Below are 18,042 nucleotides of genomic sequence, written 5' to 3' on the forward strand. Positions count from 1 at the left end.
AGGGAGCAAATCACAAAACGAGAAGCAGGAAGGTAAATTATATGATTCTGGAATACCCTTTTTCCTTTCCGTTGGGGGGTGTTAAATTTGCATTCTAAGGTATTTAAGCAGTGAAGCAACAAGGGAAGTGGACGTATGAGAGAAAGGTTAATAGCAAGGTGAAAGATGCTCCATAAAAAAGGGGGGAGGAAATTTGGAGGTGTGTGCACAGGGGAATGTGTGTCTCAGGTCATACACATTTAGAGATCATCATCTGAATCAGCAGATTGCAAGGTTATGGCTCATGGTAAACAGTGACACACACTGGCAGTTATCAGGCAGCTGGGGGAGGGGTGTGATGTGCACCATACCCTACAAAATGCTCTTTACATCACCCTCATGTTTATTATGTGCATATGTGTCGTCATCTGCTCAGTAAAGTACATTGTTCTCTTGAGCCAAGTTTAATTGTGTGAATGTGTGTGCACGGATTGATTCAGCGTTCTGTACCTTTGTGGATCCATTAGAGTAGATGGGGATCATGTTTTCAACTCCCTGTTTGACTTTGAGCTCGATGTTGAGCTGTCTCTCCAGGGCAGCGATGCGTTCCTTGTGAGCTGACGTACGACTCTCTGCCCCAGGAGAGTGAGGACACTCATCTGTGGAGGGAAGGAAAAGGTTGGAGATGATATAAAAAGCAACAAGACGAGGGTTCAAGTGGGGCACGGCAAAATTCCTCTCAGAGGAATTTTGTGTAATGTCAACTAATAGTTGCACTCTGTTTTTTTCAGAATTTCTGCAGCAGAATGAACAAAGTTAATATTATGGGAAGAGATCTGATGACTCTGCCACTATTGTCCAAACCATTAGAGATCCACGAGGCAACGGGTTTCAGCTTCTCTACATGGTGTCCCACCCAGATGTAGAAGAAGAAGACGAATCATCAAGAAATATTATTTCTCCACAGGCCCCATTTCCCAAGAATGAGCTAGGAAGGATCACTATAAAGAATGTTTAAAATGTTTGGATTAAAATTACTTAACAGATATTTGTGTGCTTATTAGCTGCCATGATTGGTTGACAATTTAGATAAACTTTATGCTCAAGCAGAGAATGTCTCATTTATTTAATAGCACCAAAAAACCTGGACACAGTAGAAACAGGTGGAAGCATCAGGTGGAGATTTGTTGCCCTAACATATGATAACTGACTTTCATATAATAGCTTGGTTTGGTCATGGTGTTTGTAATGCTAAACTTTGCAGTAGCTAAATTAAGTTCTCTCTAATGTGTTGTGACTTTTGGATTAATCTCATTGCCATGGGCACACATGAATCTGAATGGAACCCACCTGAGCCAAATATTGCAAAATGAACAGTATCCTGTGTATTTAATACTTAGTAACTCAAGGTACTTTACCAACTGATGCAAAACTACATATTGCCACAAAGCAGCCCTGCTCACTAGTCTGAAACTTTCTTGCTTCTATCAGATGCAAAAAGAAACAGAGGACCGGGTAGATTTGCCACCAGGGGACAGTTTTTCACATACGTACCTTTGTTCTCCTCTCCTCCTTTCACCACAATGTGAGCATCCAGTTCCTGCAGCTGAGCATGCAGGTTGTCCAGCCTGCGGTTAGAGGAGCGCAGCTGGCTGTCCACCTGTAGGCAAGGAAATGCAGCAGAAAGCAGTGAAAACATCAGTGCATATTTACAAAACAGTAAATTGGGAAACTTTGGACAATGTGTGGGCATAAACATCATTAACACACACAGGAATGTCACGAGAAGCAGTTTAACATTTACCTTCAGCACATATATACCAGTAAATCTGTTTAACTATTTTTGGTGTCGACTTTCTGTCTTATTCTGCTTAACAAACATGATTCATTCTGTTCTGTTCTTCTGCCTATAGAAGATCCCAGCAAAGGATCAAGTCATGCACCCTGAATGTTCAGTGAGCTGTTGCTTCCATCTTGAAATTTCAGGTTTCCAGATTGCCGGCAGTGTTTGGGAAATACATTTTGACAACAATGCCTTGTTTTAAAATTTATGTACTTTGCATACATTATAGAGAGTTGCAGTTGTGACCACATTGCAGGAATAATAAAAATAACGTAGGTTGCCATTATGTTCCTTTTCTGCAAAAAAATCGACTTTCGTATCACCAAAAATTTGAATCTTCATCTTTGGGGACATGCTGTCATTAGGCTGACAATGACATGAATATCTAAAGCATACAAAGGAATGCAAGGTGTAGACAGCTTGTCCAAAGCAGATGAGGATATTTTAATGGAGTTGGGTATTGAGGTCCCTGTCTCCAACAGGGGTTGAATGTGCAAACTATTGAACGCACTTGTTTTAAAGACTCATTCTTCCCTTAATTCTGACAAATGCTCACGAACCAAGTGTTTAACCCTTCAACTGCTCATGTATTGCTGGTCACTTGTAGTAACTGGTGCCCAGCAGCTGCACTGGCAGCTCGGGGAAGTAAAGTTGTGAGCCTGTGCAGCATTCCTCCCCTGCCTCACAATGTGCAAATGTGTGCGCAGTGAGCCCATTCTAGGTAAATAAACTGTCAAAACATCGGCCACATGAGGCTTTAAAAAAAGTGCCAGATTCTTTAGAAAGTACCCACTGGATAAGAACTAAAGTGCAGTACCAGCAAATCTGCCCAGGTTTTGGTGAAATGGTCTGTGACTGAATCACAAAGTGATGTCTGTCTGACCGTTTCTTGGCTTGCAGATCATCCATTACCAATTAGAAACCTTTTTAAAAGCTCTATTTGATTGGTATGACATGTAAACTAGCTGGAGAGTCCTGGCAGAGGAAGGCTTTGAGAGGATCTAAGCGTAACTGTGGCTGACCTGCTGAGCGTTCCTCTTGTCAGTCGTCGCCCTGCGTAGGTTCTCAGCTCCCTCCTTGATTTTCAGCTCCTTACGTATCTCTCTGCGGATCCTTTCGCGCTGCTCGTCCAGAAGCTGCTGCACACTGGAGTCGGAGAAATCTGAGTTCTGGTCCAGACCGAGCTGCTCCAGAACCGAAAGCCCACCTGGGTCACTCTAGACGGGTCCGCAGAAAGGCAGAGTGGGAAAAGGGAAAAACAAGGCAAATAGAGGACAAAGGATAAAGAAGTTAGGCAGTGTGGTTGCGCTCAAAAAATAAAATCTTTGTCTTTTGATTTACAACATAGTCTGGCAAGAGGAGGTGTTGAGAGTGAGGTAGACAGAAGAGGAAGTGATGGTGAGCAGGATAAGGCAGTAATGGGAGGAAAGAGAAGGAGAGGGAGATATGACAGTCATGGTAGAGGAAAAAAGGGCAAAGTTGACTGAAAATGAAAATACTAGAAAAGGAAGCAGAAGAATGGGAAAGAGATGGAGGAGCGGTGTGGAATGACAAAAATGTTGTTCAGCTAGTGTTTATACTACTTCAAAACAAATCTCCAATGTCCAACCTGCTTACAAGAGGAGCTTTAGGGTGACTCCATTCAGGACATTACACATCAAAGTGAATTACAATCTGTCCCATGACCCGTGTTGGCCATTGTCCTCTTTCAGCCGTTTCTCATGAACCCGTTCTTGACTACTGGGTGATGCCATAAACATTTTAACTTAAATGTAAAATATCAGTACACGCTTTGGCACCGGTAAACAAGTGGGCTCCGCTCCTGCTGAAGTTTCCACTCACTTCCTGTGTCTTTTCAAAAATTACTTCTACCAGAGCTGTAATTTGCAACACAACACAATGAGATCTGGAGACTCAACAACCCCGGCACACAATCAAGAAGACAGCAGGAGAGAGACAGTGTCAAATTTCTAGAAATCACTGCCACTATTACAGCAACACACAAATCAACAAGACAACAACATGTCACCTCTGAACTGTCCTCATCCTCCTCGTCACCATGCCAACACATAGTTCACTCAGATGTGATGAACCCCCCAAAAAGCAGAGAATGAACAAAAATCTTAAGTGTACATCCGAGCTTAGCCAAACAGTTAATGTCACACCGAGACGAAAATGGGTTGGGCGTGGGGGGGGGATAAAAAGAGATAAAGAGAGGGAGAGGGAGAGTTAAGTGAGGGAGAAGGGGGAACGCCTCCGAAAGAGGATATCCGTCCCGACACCAAGCTGCTCAGGCCTTTCCTGTTTCCTCTGCCATTTTGCTGCTGTCAGTGGAGAGTGAGACAGTGAAAAGAGGGACAGAGACTCTATACATCAAGAACACGTCGTCCCTCTCAAACTTTTAGTAAGTCACTCCTGGATCCGTGGCCGTAGACCTGTATGATGTCAGGACTTCCTCAGCTGCTAACGTGCAATAATCAGATCTGGCCTGAAGTGAATTTGCAACAGCTTTTTCTTTTTCTCTCACTTAGGTCAGTGATATAATCTTGAGGGTGGAAAAAAGGGGAAGGATGCATTTTCTAGGTACTGGATCAAAGCCAGAGAGTGAGAGTGGGACGTATGTCTGCATTCTACAAACCCCCAGAGGTGATTCCACCTCTCCTATAGAAACACTATGGGACACAGTCACAGCCTCATCTGAAAATATCATAACATCTCTATGTAAGCAGTGGGTGGAGTTAGCACTCTAATGCTAGCCTTCAATATCCTCCAAATTGGAAAATGAGCATAAAGGCGTTATTACACTGCACAATAAAAGTGATCTTACACTTGTATTGCATGTCACACATCAAATATTGGCCAAATTTTGAGGAATGCAGATTATGGAATATATGGGGGAAAAAATGAAGCAGAATTTTGATCATTAACCTGTGCCTATGAAAACTGCCCACTGGTTTATTGCAGAGGCAGAAAACAGGATACACCGAAAAAAAGCTTGGCTTTCACAGGATGACAATTTTTGAGCTTTGGGAAAATAGTCTGGTTTAGTGGAAATGTTTAACATGTTTTCTTGTCATAGTGGAGGAATTTGAGGCGCACAAAAAGTGGACTAATTATTTCTGTAATTTTGTGGTCTGTCCATCTTTCTACACGAAACTGACTCATCTCCTTCCACTCCTCAGCAGATCTGTTATGCCTAGATAAGAAAAGAAAGACGACACCGACTTAAGACGTGGAGCTTTACTTCCTGTAATCTGAAAGAGGCTCTGTGAATTTCGGGTGAGCAGACTCCCGTAATTTACTGGCTGCAAGCGAGCAGACACCAACATTTCTATAACACACTAAGCAGAGAGCTTACAACTAATTATGGATAATCGTTCTTTACTACATGTGATGAAACCTGTAACAATGACTCAGAGTTGCAGGGGGTAGTTGCTCATGCACGTATAGGGCCCTGTGTTCTGCAGTGCAGAAAATACAGACGGTATCGCTGAATTTGACAATAAAACTAAAATCAATATGTCATCATATAGTTTGCCCACTTCTTAATTAAATCAGGTACTGCGTGATACAACAAAGATATGATATTTAGAATTGTGATTTAAAATTTAAAATCTTAATGCTTTGTAAACCAGAATTTATTCAAACTAATGTATGTAACTGAGGCATTCATCATCATTAGCCATTACTGGCTGAAAATCTTCTAAACGTTGACATACTCCAAAGGATGTCAATAAAATTGTCAAATAATGACCTTAATCCTTTCTGGATCAACGTCCACCTCCTTGTGAAACGTGTGCGTGTGATCCACGCCTGCGGCTGTACAAAACACTGATGAAATGTTTGCTTACACTTCCTGCATCGGTCGCTGTGGGAGTAACTGCTGTTTCTTAAAAAGGCTGGACTGTTTCAGTATTACTGTGTGGCTTGTTGTGTTTCTGCTGAGCTACAGCGTGACTGCCAAGTGATTGTGTGTGAGACGGTGAACTGATTGTGAAACTGAACCGGAGAGAGGTAATTTAAGTTCTTCTGCTCTGCTCATGCCCTCTTACCCACATCATCATTCTGACTTTAAACAGAGATCCAAAGTCAACAACTCACAAGATAGTGAGAGACAATTTGTGTTTATTGATATGGCACTTTCTTTACTATTCTTAAACATATATATGTTTAAGTGTTCAGTGTTGCCAGATTGCATGGCTTTCAACACACTCTCATACTCTTTCTTTGATTGGGGAGGTAAGCTTACTTTTGGTAGCTTGTGATTATTTGGGCTACTTTTCAGCCATGTTGCATGGTTCTAGGGACGGCAATGCCACTGCCACTCCACTCGGACCACGAAATTTTGTACAGATATCCACGTTTCTTAAAAGATAAATCTAACTGACTCTGGTGAAATTTCAATTTAATTTTAGTTATGCACTTTATGATTTGCGGTTTATGACTACGAAATGAATGACCCGTCAGCTTCATCTGTCAAATATTACCAAGCTAACACAGCAGTAGGGAGTTTAATAGGGTTGGGCAGTATAAAGGTATATACAGAGGTAGAAATGTGTCAACCTGTAGAGATTTGGCAATACCTTAGTCTCCGCGGGAACTATTGCGTAAGCCATATTTGCACATATATGGATTTCACTGTCATTCATGCTGTATGCGCTGCTCCCCTTCTACACAGCGAGCGAGTGGGCTTGTTGACGACATTGTACTGAGTGTAGCTGCTTCATACTCTTTTCTACTTGCCTGCATATTGCTTTCTACTCTCTACTCAGTAGTTGCGATCAGCTGTGACTCAGGCTTTACGGCTGTGGCTGCAAACACGGTTTGTCAACATCAGTCTTTGCGTCTCTCAAGTGATACATAAAAACAGATCCTCAGTATCCACCTCTGTACGGTAATTAAAGCAGAAATGAACAAACAAAGCAGTCAACTGTCCAGGCTCACTCAGCTCACTCCACCACCCATAGGGATGTGTTTGTTGAATTGGTGGGAACATGTGAGAACTCGTGTACAGTCACTTCCAACACAGCAAGCGTTAAAGAAGTGTTAACAGCAGCGGATGTTGACAGAATGTGCTCTGACACACATATGTACATGGCTTAACACAGCACCAGATGAGTCGTCACACCAGACAAAGAAACTGACACACTGCTCTTAGACTGACACCTTGCTTGTCAATGCACTACGTTCAGCAGTTAAAGAGAGCAAGCTGACACAACACAACACTCAACCACATCCCTCGGTTGTTTACCCGGTGTAACACTACAAAGATGGCGGCCGCCAAGGGGCATGAGTGACTTATCTCATGCAGCTTGTTAGTGAACTGGCCCAGGGAAGAACATTCAGCAGTGGTGTCCAGGGAAGTAATGACGAGCTAATTCAATAGATAATAACGCCAGGCGAGGCTAATTCAATCAGACTGTGTGAGCAGTGTAGAGAAGCCTAGGGCTGGACAGAGAAGGACAAGACAGAACATGGGTTAAAGCGCAGTTTTTTGTGTGTGTGTGTGTGTGTGTGTGTGTGTGTGTGTGTGTGTGTGTGTGTGTGTGTGTGTTAGCATGTCCTCCACTGTGAGGACAATGCCTGGAGTTTTCCTACTGAGTGATAATGACGGCTCTGTACAGAAAAAGTATCCACAGAGGTCATGGTGAGGCGTGGTTGTGCAAGCGTACATGACATGGACAAAAATAGGAGGACAGATATTCACTCTTAATGAATGTACACACCAATACACTTCTACACACACACACACGCACGCACGCACACACACACACACACACACACACACACACACACACACACACACACACACACACACACACACACACACACAGACTTCTTACTTTCCAGTGAAACATGAGGCCATGTCTCTTGGGGAGTGAGGCTCAGCCCATTTCTGACTGAAGCTGTGTTATTGTAGGGGGTGTGATCTGTGTACTCTTAAGGCTTCAGTGAGCTCAGTCCACAGTCAACTTTGGTGTGGGCTGTAGAATATGACACGAGGTGAAAATATTATAGTTACTGCAATTGGACGCTTGTTCAACCACGAATGAACGAAGGACAGACGAGCTCTGGCTGTGCTCAAAGTCACAGCTAAAAATAGAGGAGGAAAAAGAGCAAGAACAAATCATGAAACAGAGATGATACGCACTCAACATAAGTCAAGACCAAGTAACATTTCAGAGAAAATGCCGGTACGCCTGTGCTGTGAATGAAAACAGTAACATTGTAGGGTCATGTCCATCTGATGAAGGGTGCTGTCCAGTGGAACAAGCAAACCAATGACAAGACTCCTCTGATGAGCACCTCAGTCTCACACTGTAACCTTCTTCAAATTTGTCTTTACTTATGTCCGGCTAGGGCATCCAACACTCTTTTAATTACATCATCATTTAATTAATATTGAATGTGTGTTTCCCGAATACAATAAGACGTCTTCTGTCGCGTACACCAGGCCTTGCCCCATCTTCTTCTTCTGTTGAGTTTTATTGTGGTTGGCATCCATATGTGTTGCATTACCGCCATCTGGTGGACCATCCCCTGTCCCATCTATTCAGGAAATTCTACTATACAATTCTACTATTCTACTAAAACTATGCTGAATTTAGGTGCATGTGTGAATAGTGAAACCAATTACAGTGCCTGAAAAATTATTCCAGTAATTTCCCGGGAGCAATGTGTGAAAGAGGCTAAAGAAGCAGAATGGGTACTGATTATTTTCCACCAACAGCTGAGGTGTACTGATAAGGGGCAAATTATGGTATATTTTAGCATATTTTGCATTTTCTATACAGGGCCTGATTCAGGCCCAAACACATGATAATTGCAGTAGCTGGTACACATGAAACCTAACTTAAAATGACCCGTACTCCTCTAAGGACAGGTACTGATCAGTTACCTTCTGGTCATGTTTTAAGAGGGAAATTCACTTTTTTTTCAGTTCAGTCAGAGATTCAGGTGTTATGTTAGTAGTGGCTTACGTAGCCTCTGATCTGATGCTGACTCATCTTACGTCACTTAAGGTAATTTACCACTTTACTCAGCCTCCTTTCGAGCCACAAAAGGCTTTACACAACTCATTCTTTCCCCACATAAGCAGGAGCGCTGCGAAAGAGCTGTATTCAGACTTGCATGTGTAAAATTTGTGGAGTTCCCCTTTAGCTCCAACCTATAATTAAGACAACCAAGTCAGAAACAGACAACATAAGCTTGGCTAGCTGACTAAATATACGGCGTGAAAATATGTGGCTGCACAGGCTGCTCCATATTGGTACATAGGAAAACATGTGTCATGTAAAACAACTGCTGTTCTGTAGTTAGGAATGCTGAAGTTATCAGGTTTCTCTTACAAACACACACACAAACAATTATGTGTTTCTCTAATGGATTTACAATAACTTGCTCGTCATTTCCTGTGGATGTCTTCCACTGCCACATGGGTCTCTTTGTATTACTCTGCTGAAAAGATGAACCTGCAGGGCAATACCATTTCCCGTTCTCGTCAAACTGACTGACTGCACGGCAGAAAGGCAAGGAGAGGGAGCAAGAAGAAAACATGGAACAAAGTGGAAAAAGGATGACGAGGGTAATAAAAAAGACAAACCAAACATTTACAGTTTCCTTCAGAGGAAAGCACTATAAAATACTATGTCCTTACATGAAAAGTAATCAAAACATACGATGCTCAATTCAGGAACACATTATTTTTGGCGGTGCTAGCAGCACAGCAATACCCAAATACAAATGGACAATCATCAGCCAGTGGACCATCTGCAACAGAGACTGGGAAAGAAAATATATATTGGCAAGAGCAAAAGCCAGTTTGTCCAGTCACGCTCATGAAAAAGAAAGAGAGAGAGAGAGAAGTGGTTAGCGAGGGGCTGAAAGAAGGGAAAGACAGTCGAGGCAAACAAAGAGAAAGCAGCATGGGGACAGGAAGAGAGGGAGGAGAGAGACGGATGAAGCACAGCCGAGAGGGTCACAGGGTTGGAGCAGACAGAACAGACAAATAAGCAGTGAAAGAAGGAAGGAGATAGAAATTGAGCAGAGAATCAGCAATGAATCAGAAACCACAATGCAACAACATGTGCCAGACGAGTGCTGTCAGAATAGCAAAGAGGAAACAGTTGAACCCTTATGTATTCATAAACGCCATTTTTCAGTCTTATTCCAGTGTCTCTCTCCAGTTGTTGCTTTTCTCATAAGCACATGAAACAAGAGGAGGCTTATGGGAATGTAGTTTTCTAAGTGACAGTTGGGGGTGGCAACGTGCACAGAGAGAAAGCAATGTACCAAAAAAAGGCAGGGAAGAAGAACGTTAGCGAACGTGACATTTTAATCGTCCAGTTGTTTCAGCACTACACAATAGACATTAACAGAAGCAGGAGGAAAAAAGAAAAAGATGGCTATAGGAGAAAGACACGGGACAAGGTGACCCAAAAACACTCACATACACAAACGCAATGATGAGAATGAGGGCAGGACTGTTAACCAGGCCTTCCCACATCTTTCTCTCTTCTCCATCTTCCTGCTCTACTTTCTTTGCCCTTCTATCCATCACTCTCCATTTTCTTAACAGGCTCTTCCTCTTGACTAAAAGTCCCCACAGTTGTCACACACGCCCACCCTCAAATGTGAAGTCATTTAAAACAAGTGATGCTTTTGGCAGAAAACACAGAATTTAAGAATATCCCTTGCTTCTATTGTGGCAGTTGGATCCTGATACAGAAACGTGGCTCAACCTGACAGCCATTGTTTTCCCCACCTATCGGCCACTTCACTTCTTCAATTCAGGCCTGACAGTTTGGCAGTCGTAGAGGTAACTGTACTCTCTGAGCTAGATCCAACTTTTAGTGACACTTTGTAGTAACCAAACTCATCTGTCTTACACATGACCGACAGAAGTAGTAGTCAGTCTACTCTCAACCCCACAATAGGGGCAGAGTATACAAAGCAGGAGACCAACTCTGCCTCAGATATTTCTTTGCACTGAATAGTGCAAGTGAGATTGCAGTTTCGGGAAAAGAGGGAGCAAAACAAAATCAACTGATGGACAGGTCTAAAGGGAGAATGCCTCCCTCTCCTGCATGCACTGAAGCTGCTGGTTTGTTATGCAAACCTTGGGCAGGGTTCTTGATTCTCGCCTAGATTATTGCTCATATGCTGCAACACACTCAAACAAAGCCAGTACGGAAATCCACTACATGGAGCGTGCAACATCAGGTGCAAAACATTCCAGAGAAAACATTTATCTGATTCCGTCGCCGTCAGTGCAATTTGCCTTTTAATACATGAAAAAGTTTGGAATCTGCTGCCTGTGTATATCAGACTTCTATCAATCAGTCCTGCCTGCTGAACAGTAAAATATTGTTTGTTCTAAAACAGGTAAAGGGTTGCATATGAGCATGAATCACGATCCTAAGTGATGATCCCATCCTTATCTGGGTCACATTGGGGAAGCCCCAACCGTTATCAGAAACACACACACATTTTCATCTACTGCAAATCATGGTTGGGAAACATGAACTGGCTTCCATTATAGAAGCCAGTTCAGATAGGCCCTTGGTCTGGTCTGGTGGATGCAAGGCAGCCTCTTCAGTTTCCCTAAAACTAGAATGAGTGTCCTGGTGGATCTCTGCTGACTAGAGACCAACGCAAACTGCAACAAATAGTCCTCTATTAGTTGCCAAGGCCCTGCCAGCACAGTGTCCTACTGACTCAGACAGTAACAATATATTGACCAATACTAATTGGGAGAGGAGCGAGAGGGAGGGTGTATGCTGGTATCCTACATGTAAAAAGAAAAAAAGAATCCAAAATTGAATTGATTACTCAACGAACGACTATCCGGACAGTCGAATATTCGAGTCCAGTCAAGATGGGACACTATATCGTCTTGTTCTATGGCATAGCATCCATAACAGATACACACTGACATAGCAATAAACTGTACAAGCACACCACTCAGTGAGCTGATTAGTCGACCAAAACGTAAGTATTTTTATAATCAATTAAGCGAATGAGTCATTTTTTAAGAAAAAAAATTCTTTGTGATATATATCATAGGGAAGGTTATGTTTTGGACAAAACAAGACATTTGAAGACATTGATTTTCTAACATTTGAAAAACAAAATGATTAATTGATAATGAAACCCGCAGCAAACAACAATTTAAGAAGCAGCAGGTAAGAAGTATTCTTGAATTAATATGGTTGCAATCCTTGGAGCCTGAAAATGTTTAAAGAGGAAGAGCAAAGGGTGAATCAATCATAAAGAGACCTCAGTGAACGGAGATCTTTAAATGGCAAACATCTCCAAGTGGGAATGTAAACACAATTTGTCCAGGGTGAAGTGGCTCCATATACATAACCACTGAACCTTCCCTGGAATAGAGAGATAAAAGGCAGCAAAGACAGGAACAAGCTGCCACTCTACTGCTCTATTCTCATGAGAATAAACACACAGAGGCATTCATTCCAACAGGGGGTGGACCCTCGGCTCGGTAGGCCATCTGTCAATCACTATCTGCTCCAGACGTGCTTAGTGAGCACCTGTCAATCACTGTCCAATCCCTGCTATGCTGAGTCAGTGAGGAACAGCTGTCAATCATCCTTAGGCCAGTGCAGATAAAAAGGCCAGCATGCTGCAGGAGGAGGTTACAAAAATCTGTTGTGATTCTAAGGAGTAGAGAGAACACAGATGTAACCTGTTCAGTAATAGTTGGAAATTAATCCAGGTGGGAATGTAAACACACACCGGCCTCAAGTGGAATATTTTGCTTTAAAAGATGGCTACATTTTTTAGGAGCTATTTATTCTGGAAAGATATAGTGAGCAGACACGCTCTTCCTCAGAAACTCCCTGATTCTCATAACACTGGTTCTTGAAATACACCTCTGCAAGCAGATGAACACCAGAACAGCACAAAGAAAAGAAAAACAGCCATTAGTTTGAGTCAAACAGGTTTAGTCATTCTGATCATATTAAGTTTAGCTATTTGTGAAAACTAGACTGGTGCATCATGTATGTCGCTTAAACAGGGAGAGGATCATGAAGGAAGGCTGGAGATGTAAACATCTGCTATCATTTAAGATAAACTATTAAAAGACGCTGCAAAGCCCACACAGTGGTGAGGAGGTGGAATCAGCTGTTGGTTATTTAAATTGCTTGTATGGGTGCACTGTGGGGGTGCAGGGTCTTTAAATTAGCCATGAAGTTAGAAAACTAAAGCCATTATATCAAGTGCAAACAAATCATGTTTAATCATATACCTAAACTATCTGATCAGTTTATTCTTCTAATCGGTACTACAACAACATTCAAAGTTGAGAAATCAATCAATTCCTCTGATCTAACGTGTTCCAACACCCATGCAGCTATCACCATCTGAGACCTCTGAGACCATACGTGACTTTTTTACTCAAATTTTTTTTCAGGTTTCATCAGGAGTCATTAAGGAAAGTAGTTGAAGAAATAAGCACACAAAGGGCAACTATTTACTGCATAGTTCTGTTAGAAACTGAGTACAATTGGCTGATAATTAGTCGGATCAGCCACCATCAGTAATCAATACAATTAGACTATTATTAGACTGTAAACAAATCAAACCAAAAACTAACCGCAGTCAATGAATGTCAGACAACTTCAGTTACCTACCGTTTCTGTGGTGGTGACAAAATATTAAAAAATATACAAACAGGATTGTATTTAATTGGAAGCTCCTTGCTCTCTCCAGGGAAAATATTAGACCAAACATTTCCCTTCAAGAAATATGACATGTTAACAGTTCCTTATGTGTGTAAACACATATCTCTACAAACACAAGATAAGAGGTGTCACATCAAATCAAATCAAATTTGTTACTATAATACGGGCTGGCTGGTGTTTCCATACACGCCGGATTAAACACAGACTTATAACAATGTTAATTCACTGTGTAGCATCAGGTAAAAAAAAAGGTATGTCCCTGCAACAACATTGAGCTGGCTTGGCTGTTTGGCAGTGGTATAATTACTCAGTATATGATGATGAACTTAATCTTTGGATTTTGGACTGGTGGCTGCTTGGTTTTTGGTATTTACACAAAACAATTAATCCATTAAAAATAAACCTTTACACCTTTACTCATGCAAACAACACATTACATGAGACTGGAACAAAGACAGCACACTGACCTACCACATCACTTTTTAAAAATGTAAAACAGGAGTGTATTTATATCTATAAATCAGGAACCAAAACTACCCAAGTCTTTGCAACACCATATCAGCCCCTTTGCTGATGCACTCTTAAAGGGTTACAGCGTGTGCAGAGTGTGATAATCAGTAATCTTGTAGAGTTTATGGTTTAGTGCTTTCATTGATGCCAATGATAACGATAAATGTTAATCAAGATGAAACAGACACAGCTCTCTGGTGCTGTACTTGTTTCTGCGACAAATTTGAATACACTGTGTGTGTGTGGGGGTGTGTATGTGTGTGTGTGTGTGTGTGTGTGTGTGTTCACGTGTGTGTGAAAGCAGCCTGAGTATAGATGTCTGGGAAATTGCTCTGACAGGTCTGGGGTATCTGCCTAGATGAGCTTCATGGAAAGACAGGCCAGCAGAGTTGCACGAAGGACACTGATACTGTATTTTGTATGTGTGTGTGTGTGTGTGTGTGTGTGTGTGTTAACTATAAAACAAAGAGAAAGAAATGGGTCTGCATGGTTGATTTGCTGTGAAGTGTGGATCTCATGTCGGCTTTGGTTTGTTGTTTCTCATGACAAAACCATGAAAATAGAAGGAGACATGAGCTGTTCCTGGATCTATCCACAGTAAATGGATTTGAGTGCAAAGGTTGGATCCAGACTTCCACCTGAAGTCAAAACAATTCATGCCGCTTATGTGCACAAGAAAGGAAATGTGTCCAAGAGACTGCGTGTGTGCGAGTGCATGTGGCTGAGTCATATAAAGAAAACATCTGGAGGCATTCCTGAGACGCCTGAATGGTGACAACATCCAAACTGGCAGGAAAGACAGGGAGGAGAGAAGGAGGGATGAAGGGAAAGGTAAACCAGAAGCAGAGAGGAGAGTCAGAGGGAGCGGTGCAGAGAGGCAGTCAAGCCGTACACTCACTGGGCTATAACTTGTTTCACTGCACTCGCCACAGTACGTCTCCACCGATTTCTATTATGATAAAATATCACATGGATGAAACTGGACCTATTTTAAGCAGGAGTGTCGTTGAGTGAAAATGTCATATCTTCAATGATTCATGTGTTTTAGCAACAAGGCTGAGAGTTACAGTGATCGTCAACTGGGAGACTGGGCCCAGTCTGTCCTGAGAGCGAGCCAGCAAACTAAGTAACCCACCATCAAACCACTCAGCTCCCAGGCTTGCCGACAGGCGCGCACTGACCAGACTAGGAGTTGTTGGAGAATCACTAAGCATATCTATTAGAGGCAAGAACTTGGCTTTATTTCTGTTGACCAACTGTTGTAATGATTCTCAAACTGAGTATTTTTGTTTGCTTCCTGGGATCCTGAAGAGGAGTCTTTTGCTGAGATAAGGACTCATTGGTAATTGAACTGTGGGTTTTGTATTCAACACTGACTGTCTTCGTGGAGGAGGTCTGAGAGCATTTTCTATTCAAGTATCTGTTCATTATGGATTTTCCATTTTAAGACACTGGTCACACTGATATAGGCTCACAAAAATGGCATTAATTATCATTAGTAAATTGAAAATATTACAAAACGATAGGCTAATTAGGACAAAATGGACTGATGGTGAAAGAAGAGAATCACCAAAGTCATTAATTTAATTTAATTAGCAATTTAAAGAGAATAAAGCCTTTCAGACTGCTTTACACACAACTTATACTTCATTCATATACATTTGTGTAACTCCTTGTCATGATAATTTAGGTCAAGATGATTGCATTGCAAAATGACCATATTAGAACAAAACACAAAGCTCAATTCCTTTACACTGAACTCTCTGTGCTCCCTCTGCTGACGATACTAAAAGTGCCTTTGGAGGGGGAAATTTTGGCCATTTGGTTTTACGGTTCCTCAGTTTCCTCACCAGCACTCCTCCTGTTCATCGCTTTCTTTCAGAGGGAGGGATGAGACTGTAGGGGTGAGGAAAAGAGAGACAGGCACCACCCTTCCCCACGAGACAGACAAAGGCCAAGAAAGCCTTTGAGCAGAGAGACAGACTAAGGGAGGCGGACAGCCAGTGAGACAGGAGGGGGGATGGATAGAGTGAGAGATGGTCAGCCAAAAAGTGATAAAGAAACAGGTGGAGGAGAAAGGGAGGGTGGATGACCCACAGTGCCAGAGGCGACTGATGGATAAAAGAGCATGTGAGAGCACGCTGGGAGGCCAGACTCACTGCCAAACACACAGACATCAGACACATGAGGGGAAGGAGGAAGATGAGAGAGAGTTCATTGAGAGCACATTTGGCAGAGACCTACTTCTGTAAACTAGGCTGACACACACAATACAGATCTGCACACTAAATCAACTGCCCAGAAATCAAAATCAATTTCTAATTCAGAAGGTGAGGCAGTTTTCTTTTCTGGCACCCACATAAAGTGCATTTCTGACCAAATTTGGAGACTTGAGTCATCTTCCTAAAGTAACATTTTGCAATTCATTATCACAATCACAATATTGTCTTTTTAAGAACACACTTCTGACTTATGCCTCCAGATATCCTGCAACTCTAAGGCATAAAAAAAACAGTCACACTGAAAAGGAGTGAGTGTGACAGCCAGGGAGGGAACAAGGGAGAGGGAGTAAGGGAAGGATGAAGCCCTGAGAGGAGGAAGAAGGAGGAAAAGAGGAAGGCCAGGGGTTCGCAGATAAGTGAAACAGCAGAATGCAAAAGACATATTTGTTGGATATTTAGCTGGACGTGAAGCTTAAGGCCACTTTCTCCAGTGTGTTCACACTAAAATGGAAATTTGGAAGACAGTAATAACAACAGAACAAAGTGGAGAACGGCAGAACATCAGAGGCATGAAATGAATATGAGAGGGACTAAACCACTTAAAAATAAATGAATGCAACTCCCATGTCTGGCTAAAATCCAGGTGTGCATGTTAATGATTTTGGTCATATGGGTGGATATTTGTCTGTCTTGAATTCAGCAGTTCAAATGGTACAAGCATGTTTAAACAACATCGGGAAGTATATGACAGCGTGTGTGTAAGAAGTTGGAGTGCTGACGGTGAAGCAGTGGGTTTAGCTGAGGAGATTAACACTTTAAGCTGTCTGATGGCCGGACACACACAGGGTCTAACACCACTTCCAAACAAACAGTGAGTGAAGGAGTAAGCTCCAAGTAGAATCATGTGACAAACTGTCCTGATATACATCAGCTGATGGTCTTCAGAGGGGGGGTATGGTGTCACATGCTGCCTGTATATCATTGGAGTGACAAGTGTCAGTCTGGCAGGAAGTACCAATGGTTTTAATGGCTTAGGCAAGAGTCTACAGCCATGTTGGTGGCTCAGGGAGTACAGTACTTTCATCTAAATGCTAATATGATGTGACATGATGCTAAAGCTCACAATGCCAACAATAACATGCGGATGTTTTGCAGGTGTAATGTTTCCCGTATTCGCCATCTTAACTTAGCGCAATAGCATGCTAACATTTGCTAATTAGCCCTAAACACAAAGTACAGCTGAGCCTGAATTGGGAATACCATTAGTTTTGCAGGTATTTGGCAAAGGTAAATTTTGACCGACTGAAAGACTGACTTTCCCAATTCTAGAGCCACGTCACTAGTGTTGCTTAAAAAGTAAAGCCACCAAGTAGTCGTTGCTGGTCTACGTTTTAAATGGTCAATTTCACGAAGAAATCTCAGAGTGCCTCTGTGTGGTGGTGTCTGGTCATGCTGATATCTTTGATTTTATTTGTAAAGGATTTGTATGAAGTATTTTGGGGTCTTTTTCGGTTATTTGACTGCACACAGCAGAGAGATGACATAAAATAAGGGGAAGAGAGAGGGGCAACAGATGTCCTCCGTCAAACTTGAACTGGAAACACTGCGTCGTGTCTTAAACCTTTTGACCAACAGAATGTCCCAGTTTCAGAAACAGTGCCCCCTGTGGAAGAAGGAGTACTTCCAGTGAAAGTTGTTGTGAGGTAACAGTAACATATTACATTACACAATGTACTTTATTTAACAAGTAAATACTACTGTATGACTAGTGCTGCCCTACTTC

At 42.1% G+C, this 18,042-nt stretch overlaps 1 protein-coding gene across 2 annotated transcripts in view; it reads right to left on the reverse strand.

Moving 5' to 3' along the window:
- Positions 1 to 18,042, reverse strand: part of pkn1a (protein kinase N1a) — a 49,107-nt gene that overhangs the window by 15,672 nt on the left and 15,393 nt on the right. Inside the window, exons 1-4 of one of the 2 annotated variants that reach the window (XM_041933143.1) lie at positions 3,852 to 3,985; positions 2,845 to 3,039; positions 1,534 to 1,639; positions 490 to 638 (exon numbers count right to left, since the gene is read on the reverse strand). In XM_041933143.1, coding sequence (XP_041789077.1) covers positions 490 to 638; positions 1,534 to 1,639; positions 2,845 to 3,039; positions 3,852 to 3,893 — 492 coding nt within the window. In that variant the 5' untranslated portion in view covers positions 3,894 to 3,985. Of the gene's footprint in view, positions 1 to 489; positions 639 to 1,533; positions 1,640 to 2,844; positions 3,040 to 3,851; positions 3,986 to 18,042 lie in introns of those variants that run through there. The other variant, XM_041933144.1, reaches the window with a different exon arrangement.

Source organism: Chelmon rostratus, chromosome 3, assembly GCF_017976325.1.
Source record: "Chelmon rostratus isolate fCheRos1 chromosome 3, fCheRos1.pri, whole genome shotgun sequence".
Classification (NCBI taxonomy): Eukaryota; Metazoa; Chordata; class Actinopteri; order Chaetodontiformes; family Chaetodontidae; genus Chelmon; species Chelmon rostratus.